Below are 14,299 nucleotides of genomic sequence, written 5' to 3' on the forward strand. Positions count from 1 at the left end.
TTGAATTAAAGAAGTCTTTAATCATTTTGGGAAACGCACACTGTAACTGAAAACATTAAATGTCGTTTCTATTCTCATAGGTAACGTTTTGATTCCAAACACTTCTTATTGTAAATTTAAAACAATAAATCTTTTCTTACAAGGAAACTCAACTATATCATATGAAATACTAAATCATCTCAAAAATATATGATTACAGATTTGATAAATAGTATAGATCGTACATATAATACAGATAAACTGTTCATTCGACGTGTGTTATTATCTACCGATTTTAGTTATTAATCTGTAAAGCTCAGGGCGCACATGTTTAACAAAAATTAAACAATTTTATCGATAAAGGACAAGTTTACTATCTTCTAAAAGTAACTTCGACAAACGTTTCCATCTTATAAATATACGAAATTTCATAAAAAAAGGAGAATCTTATTTTTAAGAAAACGCGAAAAATATAAATATAATAGGTACTAGTATCACAAAAATGGCGTAGATGGCGCCACGGGGCTCGCATTCGGAAAGTACTACGAACTCCTCGTTCCAAAGCGTTTCATTATTCTGCAAAGGTAATTCGAGTACCAATTTTTGATGCGAAAAAAATGTCAAGTCCAAGGAACAGCTCTCCGACACGTTAATACATTTCGATACTGAATTCGATACGTTGTAGACGGTTTTTTCAATGTCGAATTTAACTCTCACGTAATTTGTTTGTACTTCGTTTTCGCTGTTGAAAACGAAAAAGTAATAACCGTTGACGGGCACTCTGGAAGTGGAAAAAACAAATTATATCTCTTAAACCAAAAAGCGAAACAATATGAAGTGATAGATCATTAAATAAGCGCGTTTCATTAACAATGCAGTTGGTAGTTTTCGGAGAAAAAATGATTTTGTTGAAAGTTATGGATAGGTAATCGTGATTATTAGGTTTTATATTTATAAATGAAATACACAATGTTTAACATTCATATATTAAGTCTTTATTTAAAAGACTACGTTTTCGAGAAGCGTCCTCACGCTTGAAAGAGTCGGTTTGTACTAACTAAAAACTGATAATAAAATATTTACAATGAGGTCTAAGCCTCTCCTTAAGAATCGTAAAATTACAGATGTTTTACTAAAATATATGCATTACTCCGAAAAGTAAAAGAGTCCTTTGTGTGTCCCATGTGTCCGGGGTCATAAAACAGAGGTAGGACTTACTTTTCCTTTTCTAAAATATCTTTCAACTAAATGTTAAGTTTCCTTAAACATAAAATCTAAGCATAATGTTAAAATACTAAAATAACAAATAATTTGTAAAATAGGATTCAATTTTGCTCAGAGAAATTCAACAGATTTATTGTCAAAAATATGTTTACAATTTGTAGATAAGGGCTTGCGAATAACCAAAAAATGAACACAAATAATTAAAAAAATACACAAAGGAAATAACGAATAACTGATATTTCTTTTTAAAATGTAGATGTGATGTAAAATTTTTATATGTAATATAGATACTCGTACATTGTCAAAATTAAACCAGATAATCAAATTTAATACGGCAATTCTATAATATGTTATAATCTGTATTGAAAATCAATATTAAAATTGACCCAGTGTGTGAAATGTTCAGAATTGGTATTAGATTACAAGTCATTTGCAGCGTTGAAGGAAGTTTCCAGTAAATATGTCTTCAAAAGCGGGAAAAGATTTGAACTAAAAAAATATTATGAATTTTTTTCCCATTGTATAATATTGAGCCTCGACGAACTTTGAACATGGTGTAGGTAGATAAAAATCGTGCTTCGCGTTGTGAATAGTTGTATAATGAAGTTTCTATAATATTTTGAATCTTCTGAGAAAGTCTCGGTAGTGAGTCCTACTTTTCATTCTTAGTAAATATCTAACGGCTTTCTTTTGTATTTTGAAGATTCGCTCAAATTGAGTCGCACAACACTTACCCCAGTTCAGTTGTTCGGGCTTATCTTAGCGCAAAACAGGCAGAACTAAATTTTTTAGAATTTAGTACAAAAGGCTGTAACGTATTTTTACATGACAAAACTAGTTTTAGAAACGTCGAGACCCAGAAGATTAGAATCGCTTGATTTAAGGGTGATTAAGTTGCTAGATATGGTCCTATGAAGTGTCGTGACATCAGGGTAGCTCCAAAAGAAACCAGTATCGTCAGCAAAAAGACATATTTTACCGCTGATGTCTACATAGACAATGTTGTTGATAAACAGGAGAAACCAAATAGGGCCTATTACTGACCCTTGAAGCACTTCACATTATATTGGCTTGCAAAAAGACATCGTCGTATCAACCCTTACTTCTGTTGATATAGTATGACTTAAACCATGCGAGGGGTGTTACCCCGAAATTGCAATTTGTTAATTAGAATATTATGATTTTCACAATCGAAAGCGCTAGACAAATCATGTAGAAGGGAGAATATAGCATCATTTGTGCATTTGTTACTTAAAAACCCAAATTGATAGGTAGTAAGTATTTTATATTTAAATAGAAATGATGGAAGCCTTTTTTAACAATCTTTCAATATTCTTAGATAACGAGGGCTCTTCATGTCATCCTTTACATAGGGGTATAATTATTGCCGTTTTAAGATAATTTGGAAAAGTGCCATTTTATAACGAAATGTTTCTTAAGATGCAAGGGTGATTCAACGTGCATTTCGGCAGACTCGAAAATACTTGCAATGCTAGCCCATCGGTATCAGATTGTATTGGAGAATCAAACTCTTCTTTAAGTGTATTTAACCAGACTATTGGTTTGTGATCAGTTATAATATAAAATCGTCTACCATCTAAGTATAGTCTGATTTATTTGGTTGCCCCTACTATCGCTTAAAGTTTTTTTATTGTTGCATACGATTGTTCAGAATTGTTCAAAGTTTTTGATGCATATTTATGCTATCCACAACTAGGGATCGGATTTCTCCTTTGAATTTGTTGTGGATAAATGGATTAGAGATATCTGAATACGTTAAATTAGATATTTTTGTCTCATATTCTCTGTTTTTTTGGATTCTTTGTATTGACATTACAATAATATTATTTACAGTCTACTTTATCATAGAATATTTAGCCTACAGAGAACTTTTCTGAATAGATTTTAAAGTACCCCAACAGCATAATTTCCTTAGTGTCTGATCTCTACTCAACCAATTGGTTATATTTTTTGTCATTTCACGTTCTGGATTTTCTTGGTGGTAGTAAATGCGTTACTTCTTCACTCTCTTCTGCAATTTCGTCGTTCAAAATATTGTTCCCATTTGCGGTTGTTACCTTTGACATATTAAACAGTTCGATATTTATCTCACTACCAACAAAAACGCAGACAATAATAATGCCAAGAAAATATCGTAGGTTAAAATGAAAAATAAGTACCTATTTCAAATTAAATTTTAATAGTCATTTATACTATAAGGGATGCAAGTAACAGTTACTTGTCGATAACGATTTTGCTCCCGATCGATAGCGATTTAATTCGAAACCTTGCGAATGAAATTATGGATAGCTTTGCGGTGCCTATAACATCATAAGTATTGTTATTTTATCAACAACGTTAAGCTGATAGTTTAATACAAAATTTTGATCGAAATTGAAATTATTGATTTGTATGCGAGATTTGAGGTAAACAAATAAAAAAATATTGAGTATATTGAGTATGAGTTTGAACTAATTGTAGAAGCATTTTTTCCATTCCGATTGTGGTACCTCCAAAACATTTGATTGTTCAACCGCTTCTCCAGTTTACGTACATTGTCGATGTTTTCTGGCATAACAGCCGATTTTGGACACTTCCATGAAATTCATCCTGAAGCGAAGTGCGACCACGACTAAATTAGGAAAACCATCGAAACAAGGTGGCTCGAGATAATGTTTCCTCAACAAAATTCAAGCTGAGTTGAACGGCTTTCTGTTGGTTTAATCCACGTCGAAATGGCATCTACAATTTACCCGGAAATCGAGACTTATTCGGAGAAATAATTTTGTAAATAGTAACAGTGAGTGAAAATAAAATACCGACTAAATAAAAAAAGTGGAAAAACGTGTGTAAAGTGTTTATTATTGCAATTACAGGTAAATAACAAACGAAAAAAAGGTTTAAAGTTATAAGCTAAGAGCAATTTAAAAAGCTACAATAAAATAAATTTCGGCGTTGTGCTTAAATTCTAGAAACCTAAGCTGAAAACCATACGTTAACACAAAGAAGGGAGTGTTGAACTAGGTAACGCCTTTATCGTTGTGTTTAACTAAAAATGGAGAAAATAGAAGAGCTGTTTACACGGATAGCAATCAAATTAAAAGATATAGAGAGTATTATATATATATATATATATATATAAGTCTTGGACGAGAATGCAAAGAAAATATTTGGAAAATAGCTCAAACACTAAAAGTATCAATGGAAAATAGATAGAGCTGGAGAAAGAGTTTGAAAGACCGAAAGTGCGTATTTTGGGAATAACACAAAGAAAAAGAGATCAGGACAAATAAAACTCAAATAAAAATCAAAAGGATAAATTAATATATCTAGTAGGTGATTTTGATGGAAGAGTAGGTGAGCAAGATGAAATATATAAAAAAATAATTGGTGAATATGGAAAGGAAACAAGAATCACTAAAGGGAAAAAACTGCTTGGCTTTTGCCATTTACGTAACATGTTAATAACAAATACAAGGAAAGTTTTATTATTGACTACGTTATAGTGGAGAAAACAAATAGAATAGCCTTAACTGACATTAGAGGTAAACAACGTGAAGCCGAAATCGATAGTGATCACTTTCTCATAGTAACTACGGTGAGGGAATATAAAAAAAAATAGAAAACAGTAAAAATGATAACTGTAGAAAAGTCAATTTTGAAACTATATGGACTAATAAATTGAAATTGTAAAAAAAATACTTTTATATAAAGTATTCGCAAGCTAGGAATATATATTAAAGTTAGTCTACTTTCATGTTTCATTGCCACTTTCCCAATAAGAAAACGCTTATAATATAGCTAGCAAAGACTTCGTTACAATTTACATAGAAATATGGAATACTTGCAAACTATCTCATGAACTTATGGTCAATTAGTTGTTAAAAATTTAAAATAACGGTCCAAAATCAAAATGAAAATGGCGCAAGAATATAACAGAAGATTTTTCCTACTACAATATCGAAAAAAAAAACATTATTCCCACCTTTCTACAAAATAATATTAGGCATATAGAAAAAATACTCCTACACCAAGGACAAGAGACCAATATAAGCTTTTGAACAATGAAATGTTTGTAATCAAAAAACAATATTCAAACATGAAAACGATCTCTTGCAATTTAAAAACCAAATAATTGATACAGCAAATCAATTCATTTTTGAAAATTTGTTTATCAGACAAGTTATAATAAATTATTTCATAAAAGTAAAAACAAACAAAAGAATTAACTTAATATTCTTATAAACAAAAAAATAAGCTCAGCTCTTAAAACTCAAGATAATTGGATCTAAAATATTTCAAATACAGATATCTGAGGATATTTTACAGTTTCATTGGTTAGGGCCAAAATTCAGTAATGAACCTACTATTCTATAGGGTTTTCCAATAAGAGGTGTTATTTTGAACAGCCCGCTATTTCGGTAAATGTCACTTTTGAAGCTGTCATTTTTTGACATTTGACAAGTAGAAACTACGCCATTAATGAAAATGGAACGATACACGCTTCAACAACGCATTGAAATTATTAAAATTCACTATAAAAATGGTGAAAGTTTGGCAGAGACGGTTCGTAAAACTAAAACATATTTGGGTCGACGTGAAACATCTTCTCGGACCACAATACAGAAATTGGTCGAAAAATTTGAGCAGTTGGGACAAGTTAGTGATGTGAAGAATAAAACCCGTGCACGTCGCTCAAGAACAACTGAGAATATTGCTGCTGTAGTCCAAAGTGTTGAAGAAAACCCAGGTTTGTCCATTCCTCGTCGTTCTTTGGAATTAGCCATTCCACAAACGTCATTACACCGTATTTTGCATAAAGACTTGGGTCTTAGGCCTATAAAGTTCAGTTAACACAAGAACTCAAGCCGGCCGATCATCAACAACGTCGTGTCTTTGCTGATTGGGTCCTTGAAATGCATTAAAATGATCCGGAATTTCATCGAAAAATTATCTTAACTGAAGAGGTATTTTCACCTTAGTGGTTACGTCAATAAACAAAATTGTCGAATCTGGGGCTCGAAAAACCCAAGAGTTATTGTTGAAAATCCTCTCCATCCTCAACGCGTGACTGTTTGGTGCGGTTTATGGTCTGGCGGTGTCATTGTACCTTACTTTTTCGAAAATGAGGCTGGAGCAACAGTTACAGTGAATGGATTGTGCTATCGAGAGATGATTAATGATTTTTTATGGCCGGAATTGGATGGATTTCCTTTGGGGCCACGTGAAAGATAAGGTCTACGCCAACAGTCCAGCATCGATTCAAGACCTCAAAGATGGAATTCGTGAGGCTATCGAGGACATAGCCGCTTTGCAATTTGGTTACGGAAAATTTCATGAAAAGGATATGGTCCTGTAAGCGCAGTCGTGGCGGCCATTTAGCTGATGTTGTGTTCCATTATTAACGGCATACCTCTTTATAATGAAATAAACATCCGATCATTTATCTCAAAAAATGGCATTTTTCTTAGAATATCAAAAATTAATAAAAAAAGTTTTTAACAAAAAACAAATTGACAAAGAAAATCAGAAGAAATTAACAAATTATAACGGCATTTGTGTTAAATTCTACTGTTTACCAAAAATTCATAGGCCTACTCTACCATCTAGACCCATTGTAGCATCAATTAACACTCCCATCGAACCCACTACAAATTAGTTAACTGAAATTTTGACTAAATCTTATGATTATCACAATGATTATTATATAAAAGACTCCCAAGTAGACTTAATATAGATATCAAATCCTTTTTCCGATATATAGATGATTGTTTACTGCCGTACCAAAGAATCAAATTGAAAACATAAATAAAAAATTCAATTCTTGTCATAAAAACCTTCAATTCACAATCAATGTCGAGAAAAATAATAGAATCAATTTTCTTAATGTCACATTATATACAATTAACAATAATATAAGAACATAATGGTATACGTAACCAACTTGGTCCTCAAGATATTTAAATTTCAGTTCTTGTCATAAAATGTTACAAAAAAGATCAGTGATAATAAGTTTGGCTAATAGATCTGTCCAACTATCAGATCCTGAATCGACATGCTTAGCTATTCAAAAAGTAAAAACTGCATTGAAAGAAAATAATTATCCGGAAAAAAAATAGATAACATATTCAAGAAAGGGATGAACAGATAGTACAATCAATTTAAATACAAAACAGAAACGAAACATCAAAACATAAAACATTTTCCCTACCATATGTACAAGGACTTTCCCAACAATTATCGAATTATTTCAATTCATAAATTAGTTTAGGTCGTAAAGGACACAAAATACATTATCCAAATAATTAAAATAAAAAACACCAAAAAATAAAAGAGTTAATATTATAATTCAAGTGCCTTGTACTAGTTGTGACGCTGCATTGATCAAAAAAACATTTTTCTCGAGTTATCGTCGATTAAGATAACCTAACCTAACTTAAAGTAAACCTAACCTGAAAATAGACACGTTCTTCGTTCTCAACAAAATAAAGTGACAGTTCCCAATGGGCATATAAATAAAACTAGAACAAATGAAAACGAGAATAACAATGATTTTTTTTCTTACTCACCCTCTTTATCACTTTTAAACAAAACATAAAGATTCAAAAATTCTTAAATCGAAATCTAATACACGAAAAAGAATTTTTAGAAATGGTTCACATTCATAAGAACGAAAAAGCTATAAATGATAAAAAAGATCTAAATAATTTAAGTAAAATTTATAGCTCTGTTTTGTAAATTCTAATAAAACTACAAATAATTTGATTGATTACTGCTACATATTTGAAATGTGAGGACTAAGGAAAAATTAATTTTTCTTATTAGAACAAAGTTCTAATTTGATTTTATTCTTATTTTGATATTCATGACGTATGTGATCCATTGATTAATATAAATACGCAAATTGTCAGTGTCAATATAATATTTTGATAAAGAATTAAAGAAAAGTCGAAACGTTAAAATTTATCTTTCTTTTAAAAATTATCAAAAAAAAAAACAGAATTTTAAAACAGAAAAGACTTAAAATCATGAATATTTAGATGAAGAACTAAGGAAAATTAATTTTTCTTATTAGAACAAAGTTCTATTTTGATTTTATTCGTATTTTGATATCCATGATAAAGGTGAATTCAAAAGTATTCGAAAGCTTGGTAAATTTGACACTTTGGTGTTTCATTGCCACGTTCCCAATAAGAAACCGCTTATTATATATATATATATATTTATATATATATATATATATATATATATATATATATATATTTATACATATATATATTTATATATATATATATATATATATATATATATATATATATATATATTTATATATATATACATATATTTATATACTAATCCACGTCAAAAATCGTAGAAAAATCATCGCACGATAACTTATACCAAACCTATACTTTTGACAGCCAAATGTTCATGCAATATTGGATGTATGCGAGTTTAACTTATACCTAAGTATGCCTCAATATCACGGAATATCGCATTTCAAAATTCATAGTGTAGTAAAGTGCGACCAAGATTGAATTCGGAAGACCAATGAAACCCGGTAACACTAGGTGATGCTACATCAGCGAAAGTCGAAGCAAGTTAGTATAATCCACGTGGAAAGTCATAAAAAACATCTCACGAATATGTTCGCGATTTTATTCCATTTTTTGTTTAAAATGAATGTGTTAAGTATTTGTAAACAACTTAAATAGCACTCGTATGACAAAACGTGCGGGGGAGTACGTTCACTATTAAAAATGTCAAACTTTATGATGGCAATGTCAGATTTAACATGTTCACTTCAGTGTGGCCATATTTAAAAACTTAATTAGCAGCCAAATGGATATAGCAGAATCAGCAAATTTTGTACATCATTACGAAACCAGAAATCTCCTGTAGCAATTTAAGAATAACAGAAAACAGAACATAAAAGGAGAAATTATAGATTTCATACAAATTGAGAATATACATTAAAACCGTAGTAGTATTACCACTCAAGGGTGGTAAGTTGACTTACAACCTTCCGCAATCGATACTTTTGTTTAACCCTTTCAAATAGTATCAAAACGTGTTGTTCACAATATATGGGGAGAAAGAAGAAAAAATATCGATTCAAAACAAATTGATAAGACACAATGTATACACAAACGGGTTCTAAAATATTTATCTTTTGGCGATTAACGAACCTTTAGACACAATAATTCACTTTATTAAATTAAAAACAACTTTATAGAATGATATAAATGTAGAATAGAACATTCCTTTTTATACCAAATTTAAAATAGTAATTCACGCTTTATTATCAAATATTTCTCAATTTTTTATTTAATCATATTGTCAAGAAAAGCGAGAAATTATTCGAAAGAACAGTTGGATCTTCCATCTAACCATACAAACTAATAAAAATACGATTTTTTAAATTTTGAAGGAATTTTGGTTGTTTTTTACTCACTTATAGGTAATAGTGTTGTCTCTAGAGCTTTCTTCGTCTACGGTATCACGTACACATTTTCTATGCGGTAATAGAGGTAAATTCAATATCAGACCTGCGCAATTCAGTAAAGCTTCCTCGGAACTCGAAAACGAAGACCAAAATTCACTATTACTCATATCGTTGAGAGATGTTTCATTGAAGCTTCCTCTGTGATCAGCAATTCCGTCAGGATGAAATTCCTACAAAAAAAAAATCATAAATAGAATGTCGAATCGACGATGTTATAATTTAGTTACCTCCTCCTCCATGCCAAAATCATTATCTCTATCGTCTTCATTATTAGCGAGAGCTTGTGAAATTATTAATTCCCGTTTTCTTCTCTTCCTTGACCTATCTATATCGTCGCTGAAATTCACTATCGGTTTCGAATAATGTCTCGATTTTATTTGGAATACGTTACTTTTATTTTGTTTGTTGTATTTCGAATTCACCCGATCTAAAACTTGTTGACCCTTTTCCCCCATTCTCGTCAATTTAGATAAAATGTCGTTCATTGCTTCCTCAGAAGACGTTACGTTTTTTGGTTTATTAAATTTGAAATTGTACGTTTCACCTTGGGCGACGGTCGAGTTTCTGTGGACATGGTTTGGAGATGTTTTACTCTTATACACTTCCGTTCTTTCTTGTAATGCTGTAATAACAATAGAAATTTAGAGATAGAGAAGTAAATTCCAAATATAAAGTGGATAAAACTTCAGATCGCTCTAAAATTGAACTGGACAAGTAATTACAAATGAAAATGCATAAAATTTTGTAAACCACATATTTGTTGATGGTTGCATTTCGATTTTGTAAGTCTGGGACTGCTTGCTTATGTAATTCGCCTGCTAGCCCGATTTTTCTTACATTTATTGCAATGGATACAAAAAGAAATTCATGAATCCGGGCTAATCTAATTAGGATAATTAGATATTCTGATCGAATTACTTTTACTGTATGATCCCAATATTTCAATTGATTTATTAATTAATGAAATTAAAAGTTGCATTTTCAACTCCAGATTCAAAAGAGCACATAAAAAAAATAAATATTCCAAGAAAATGTTAGATAACTAAAGGTATTATGGCATCCTGTTCTACAAAAAACAACTTTATAAAATTTGGAGATTAGATCCTAGCAATGAAGATTTGAAATTAGAATATAAAAAATTTGTTAGAATACTAGATAGTGATAACAGATGCGAAAAAGAAATATGACAATTTAATACTAAATAATTGTAATAATAATAAAAAATTATTGAATATTATTAATCTAAAAATGGGTAAGAATTATAAGAAAAATAAAAAAATTGACTATATTATATCTGATACTGAAACTAAAATTGATAATCTAAATGATATGGCAAAATATTTTAATAGCTATTTTTGTGAAATTAGTGAGAAATTAAGTAACAGAAAGAAATGTATATAATCATGAGGTCATAATGCCGAATTTGAATCAAACTAGTATTTATATACATCCAACTAATAAGGATGAAATTAAAACTGTAATAGATAAACTAAAAGACAAAGCAGGAGGAATTGATTGTATACATTCTAGAATATTAAAAACAATTTCTGAATATATTGCTGAGCCCCTAGCATACATTTTCAATCAATGTATTGAATTTACCAGAATCCACCTATTATAATATTATAAAATCAAAAGACCCTATAAAGTCTGAGTGCTCTGATGGACATGAAAATATTAAGCGGGCTACAGTCTCTGAATTTCCCAATATCGAAAAGTGCCTTTTGGAATGGATAAAGCAAACTCTCGATAAGAATATTCCCCATTGATGGACCTTTGTTGAAAGAAAAATCAAAAGAGGCTGCTACAAAATTGGGAATCCAGAACTTTTCTGCTAGCAACGGCTGGTTAGAGGGTTTTAAAAGGCGTCATGACATAGCTTTCAAAAAAGCAGCTGGAGAAAGTAAATCTGTGGACCATGTACAACTACTGGACTAAAGATCTTTTAGAAAGATATGAACATGACGATATTTACAACGCGGATAAAATTGCTTTGTTTTTTAAGTGCCTTCCGGATAAAAAATTTACATTTAAAGGCGAAAAATGCCATGGAGGAGAACAAAACAAGGAACGCCTTACACTTCTCCAGTGAGCAAACATGAGTGGTACGGACAAACTCTCACTTCTCATCATCGGGAAATCAAAGCGACCTAGATGTTTTAAAGGTGTCAAGACTCTACCCGTTCATTATGCCAATAATACAAAGGCTTGGATGATCAAGATATTATTTAAAGATTGGTTGAAAAAAGTTGACAAACAAATGAAGATAAACCGAAAAAACATTCTGCTATTCATTGACAACTGTGCTGCCCATACGGACTTACCAACACTTGCAAACGTAAAAGTAACGTTTTTAACTGCTAACACCACTAGTAAACTTCAACCATTAGATCAAGGCATCATTCACACTTTTAAACGCTTTTATCGCAGAGAAGTCGTTAAATATATTCTTACGAGTTTTGAAGAAAACAGTAGCCCTGACATTAACGTACTTCTAGCTATGAAATTTGCTAGAAAAGCATGGTACTTAGTCAGTGACGTTACTGTCAAAAACGGCTTCAAGAAAGCTGGGGTTTGGAAAAGTACAGATGAGCAAGACCTGCCAGAGGAAAATGATGTTGAAGCTGGACCTAGCAACGAGGAATGGATTAAGCTTGTGTCTCACGAATCTAATATGTTAATGCCGAGCTTCGAAGATTTCGTTCAAATTGACAACGACGTAACTACCGCTGGAGAACAAACCGACGACGATATCGTTAAGAATTGTGCGAACACCTGTATTGCTGGAAATGACTGTGAAGACGAGGCACAGATTCCGGAAATAGAAATAAAGATCATTCCAATGAAGCTAGCTTTAAATGCGTTGGAGATGGTGCATCAGTACTTTGAATTGATCAAGCAATATTCGACAAAATTTATGAGTTAGAGAAAAACATTCAAAATACAAATACCCAAACGAAATTGACAGTTTTTTTTGAGTGCAAATAAGTTCTAAATAAAATAAAATACTACACAACTACAATATAAGTTGAGGAGTGAAAAAATTTTAAAAAAATTCAAACTATGTATATAACATGTTTGTTAATTTATGAATTCCTGGGTGTTATCATAATGCGGTAAGTCATGGCAAAAGATTGAGAAGTTGGATTTCACATTAACAATGCATGTGACAGGTTAAAATTCTTGAATATGTAAAAATGTTTGAAATATATAATTGAAATTGATTAAATCATTGAACAATGTAGATATGAAAGTCTAGAGTTTGTTCAATTTTTAAAAAGGTAAATAACACCATATTAAAATTTTACAAATATCCTTTCTTTTAAACGTTCAAATCAACCCGTTACATTGATAGAATCTTATTGATAATTCTGTATTATTAAAAAGAGTATTTCTTTTCACAGTATGAACAGAATTAATCTCTTGTGAAAACTTTATTGCGCATTCTATATATACAAATCATAAGTTTAATTCTTATTGACGCCTGCAACTAGCCAAAGTATGTATCTCGAAAAGTACCTTCAATGTTGCTTGGACTAAAAAGGAAATAACATATCGTATGATTCGTAAAGTAGCTTGAAGGTACCTAATCATTACTCTACGTTTGCTATTAGATAGATAAAACTGATTTTGGACCTGAGTGTCTTATGCGCGTGGTCTCCGTCTATGCTGCTCAACAGATGCAGCATTTAAGCATCTTACCTAATAGGATCTTCCTCATATCCTTCATATCGGTAATTTCAATGTTTTCGACGCTTTTTTCCAAAGCTAGACTTTTGTTTTGATGATAGGTAGTGTGGAATTCCACTTCTGGCCTGTGCCTTTTCATCGCTTCAGGTATGTTCGCCGGTTGATCGGCTTTTTTTTCATCCGATTCAACGATGGCGTGTTCACGGATTGCTTCCATTTGTTCTTCGAGCTCTTCTGAGGAATTATCACCGATGTAAGCGCATTCGTGGAGGTGTTTGTGTCCTCTAATCATTATTAGAGAAGCGCCTGGCCATCTAAGGAAAATACTCAATTTAAGGAATATATTTCAAGCATTACGTCGAAGCAGACATTTTTCAAATATTCAATTATGATATTGACCTTACGCATGTCGAGACAGTCACAGATGTTCCTTTTAGTAAATAAAATCCCCAATATTCTTTCGTGTCGTCTTCTAGATCCAATTCTCTAATCATCGACATCGGTTTTTTGTGTTCAGACATCTCGGGTGTATTTGACAACAAAAACGCGTTGAAAGTTGCATTAACGCTGACTTTTTGACGCTAAAAAACTATCAATATTATTGAGTACAAAAACTCCGTGGAGAAAAGCTAATACTTACTTGACACCAAGTTGTAGAAACTTTATTATCAATCAGTCTCATATCCGACATAGCTAAAGGATACAACTGGTGATTATAAACGCGGAAACGTAAATAGAGCGGCATACCGATTAGGAAACAAGGTATAAGAATACAGAGAAGGAAGAGTTTTATTACTTTCAGAGGCAATTTCCACGGGTTGCCGGAAGATGTTCTTTGGTAGAGACTGGAATTCTGTAAAGTTGGGAATTCTGAAATGAAATGAAAAAATTAGCCTCACT

The 14,299-nt window shown here is 31.4% G+C and overlaps 1 protein-coding gene across 4 annotated transcripts in view; it reads right to left on the reverse strand.

Moving 5' to 3' along the window:
- Nucleotides 1-14,299, reverse strand: part of LOC130444560 (uncharacterized) — a 24,766-nt gene continuing 10,467 nt past the window's right edge. For 2 of the 4 annotated variants that reach the window (XM_056779761.1, XM_056779762.1), the window contains exons 2-7: nucleotides 14,040-14,269; nucleotides 13,799-13,980; nucleotides 13,412-13,713; nucleotides 9,937-10,331; nucleotides 9,659-9,879; nucleotides 1-760 (exon numbers count right to left, since the gene is read on the reverse strand). In XM_056779761.1, coding sequence (XP_056635739.1) covers nucleotides 433-760; nucleotides 9,659-9,879; nucleotides 9,937-10,331; nucleotides 13,412-13,713; nucleotides 13,799-13,980; nucleotides 14,040-14,269 — 1,658 coding nt within the window. In that variant the 3' untranslated portion in view covers nucleotides 1-432. Of the gene's footprint in view, nucleotides 761-9,658; nucleotides 9,880-9,936; nucleotides 10,332-13,411; nucleotides 13,714-13,798; nucleotides 13,989-14,039; nucleotides 14,270-14,299 lie in introns of those variants that run through there. The other 2 variants (XM_056779764.1, XM_056779765.1) reach the window with 2 other exon arrangements.

The sequence above is a fragment of the Diorhabda sublineata genome, chromosome 5, assembly GCF_026230105.1.
Source record: "Diorhabda sublineata isolate icDioSubl1.1 chromosome 5, icDioSubl1.1, whole genome shotgun sequence".
Classification (NCBI taxonomy): Eukaryota; Metazoa; Arthropoda; class Insecta; order Coleoptera; family Chrysomelidae; genus Diorhabda; species Diorhabda sublineata.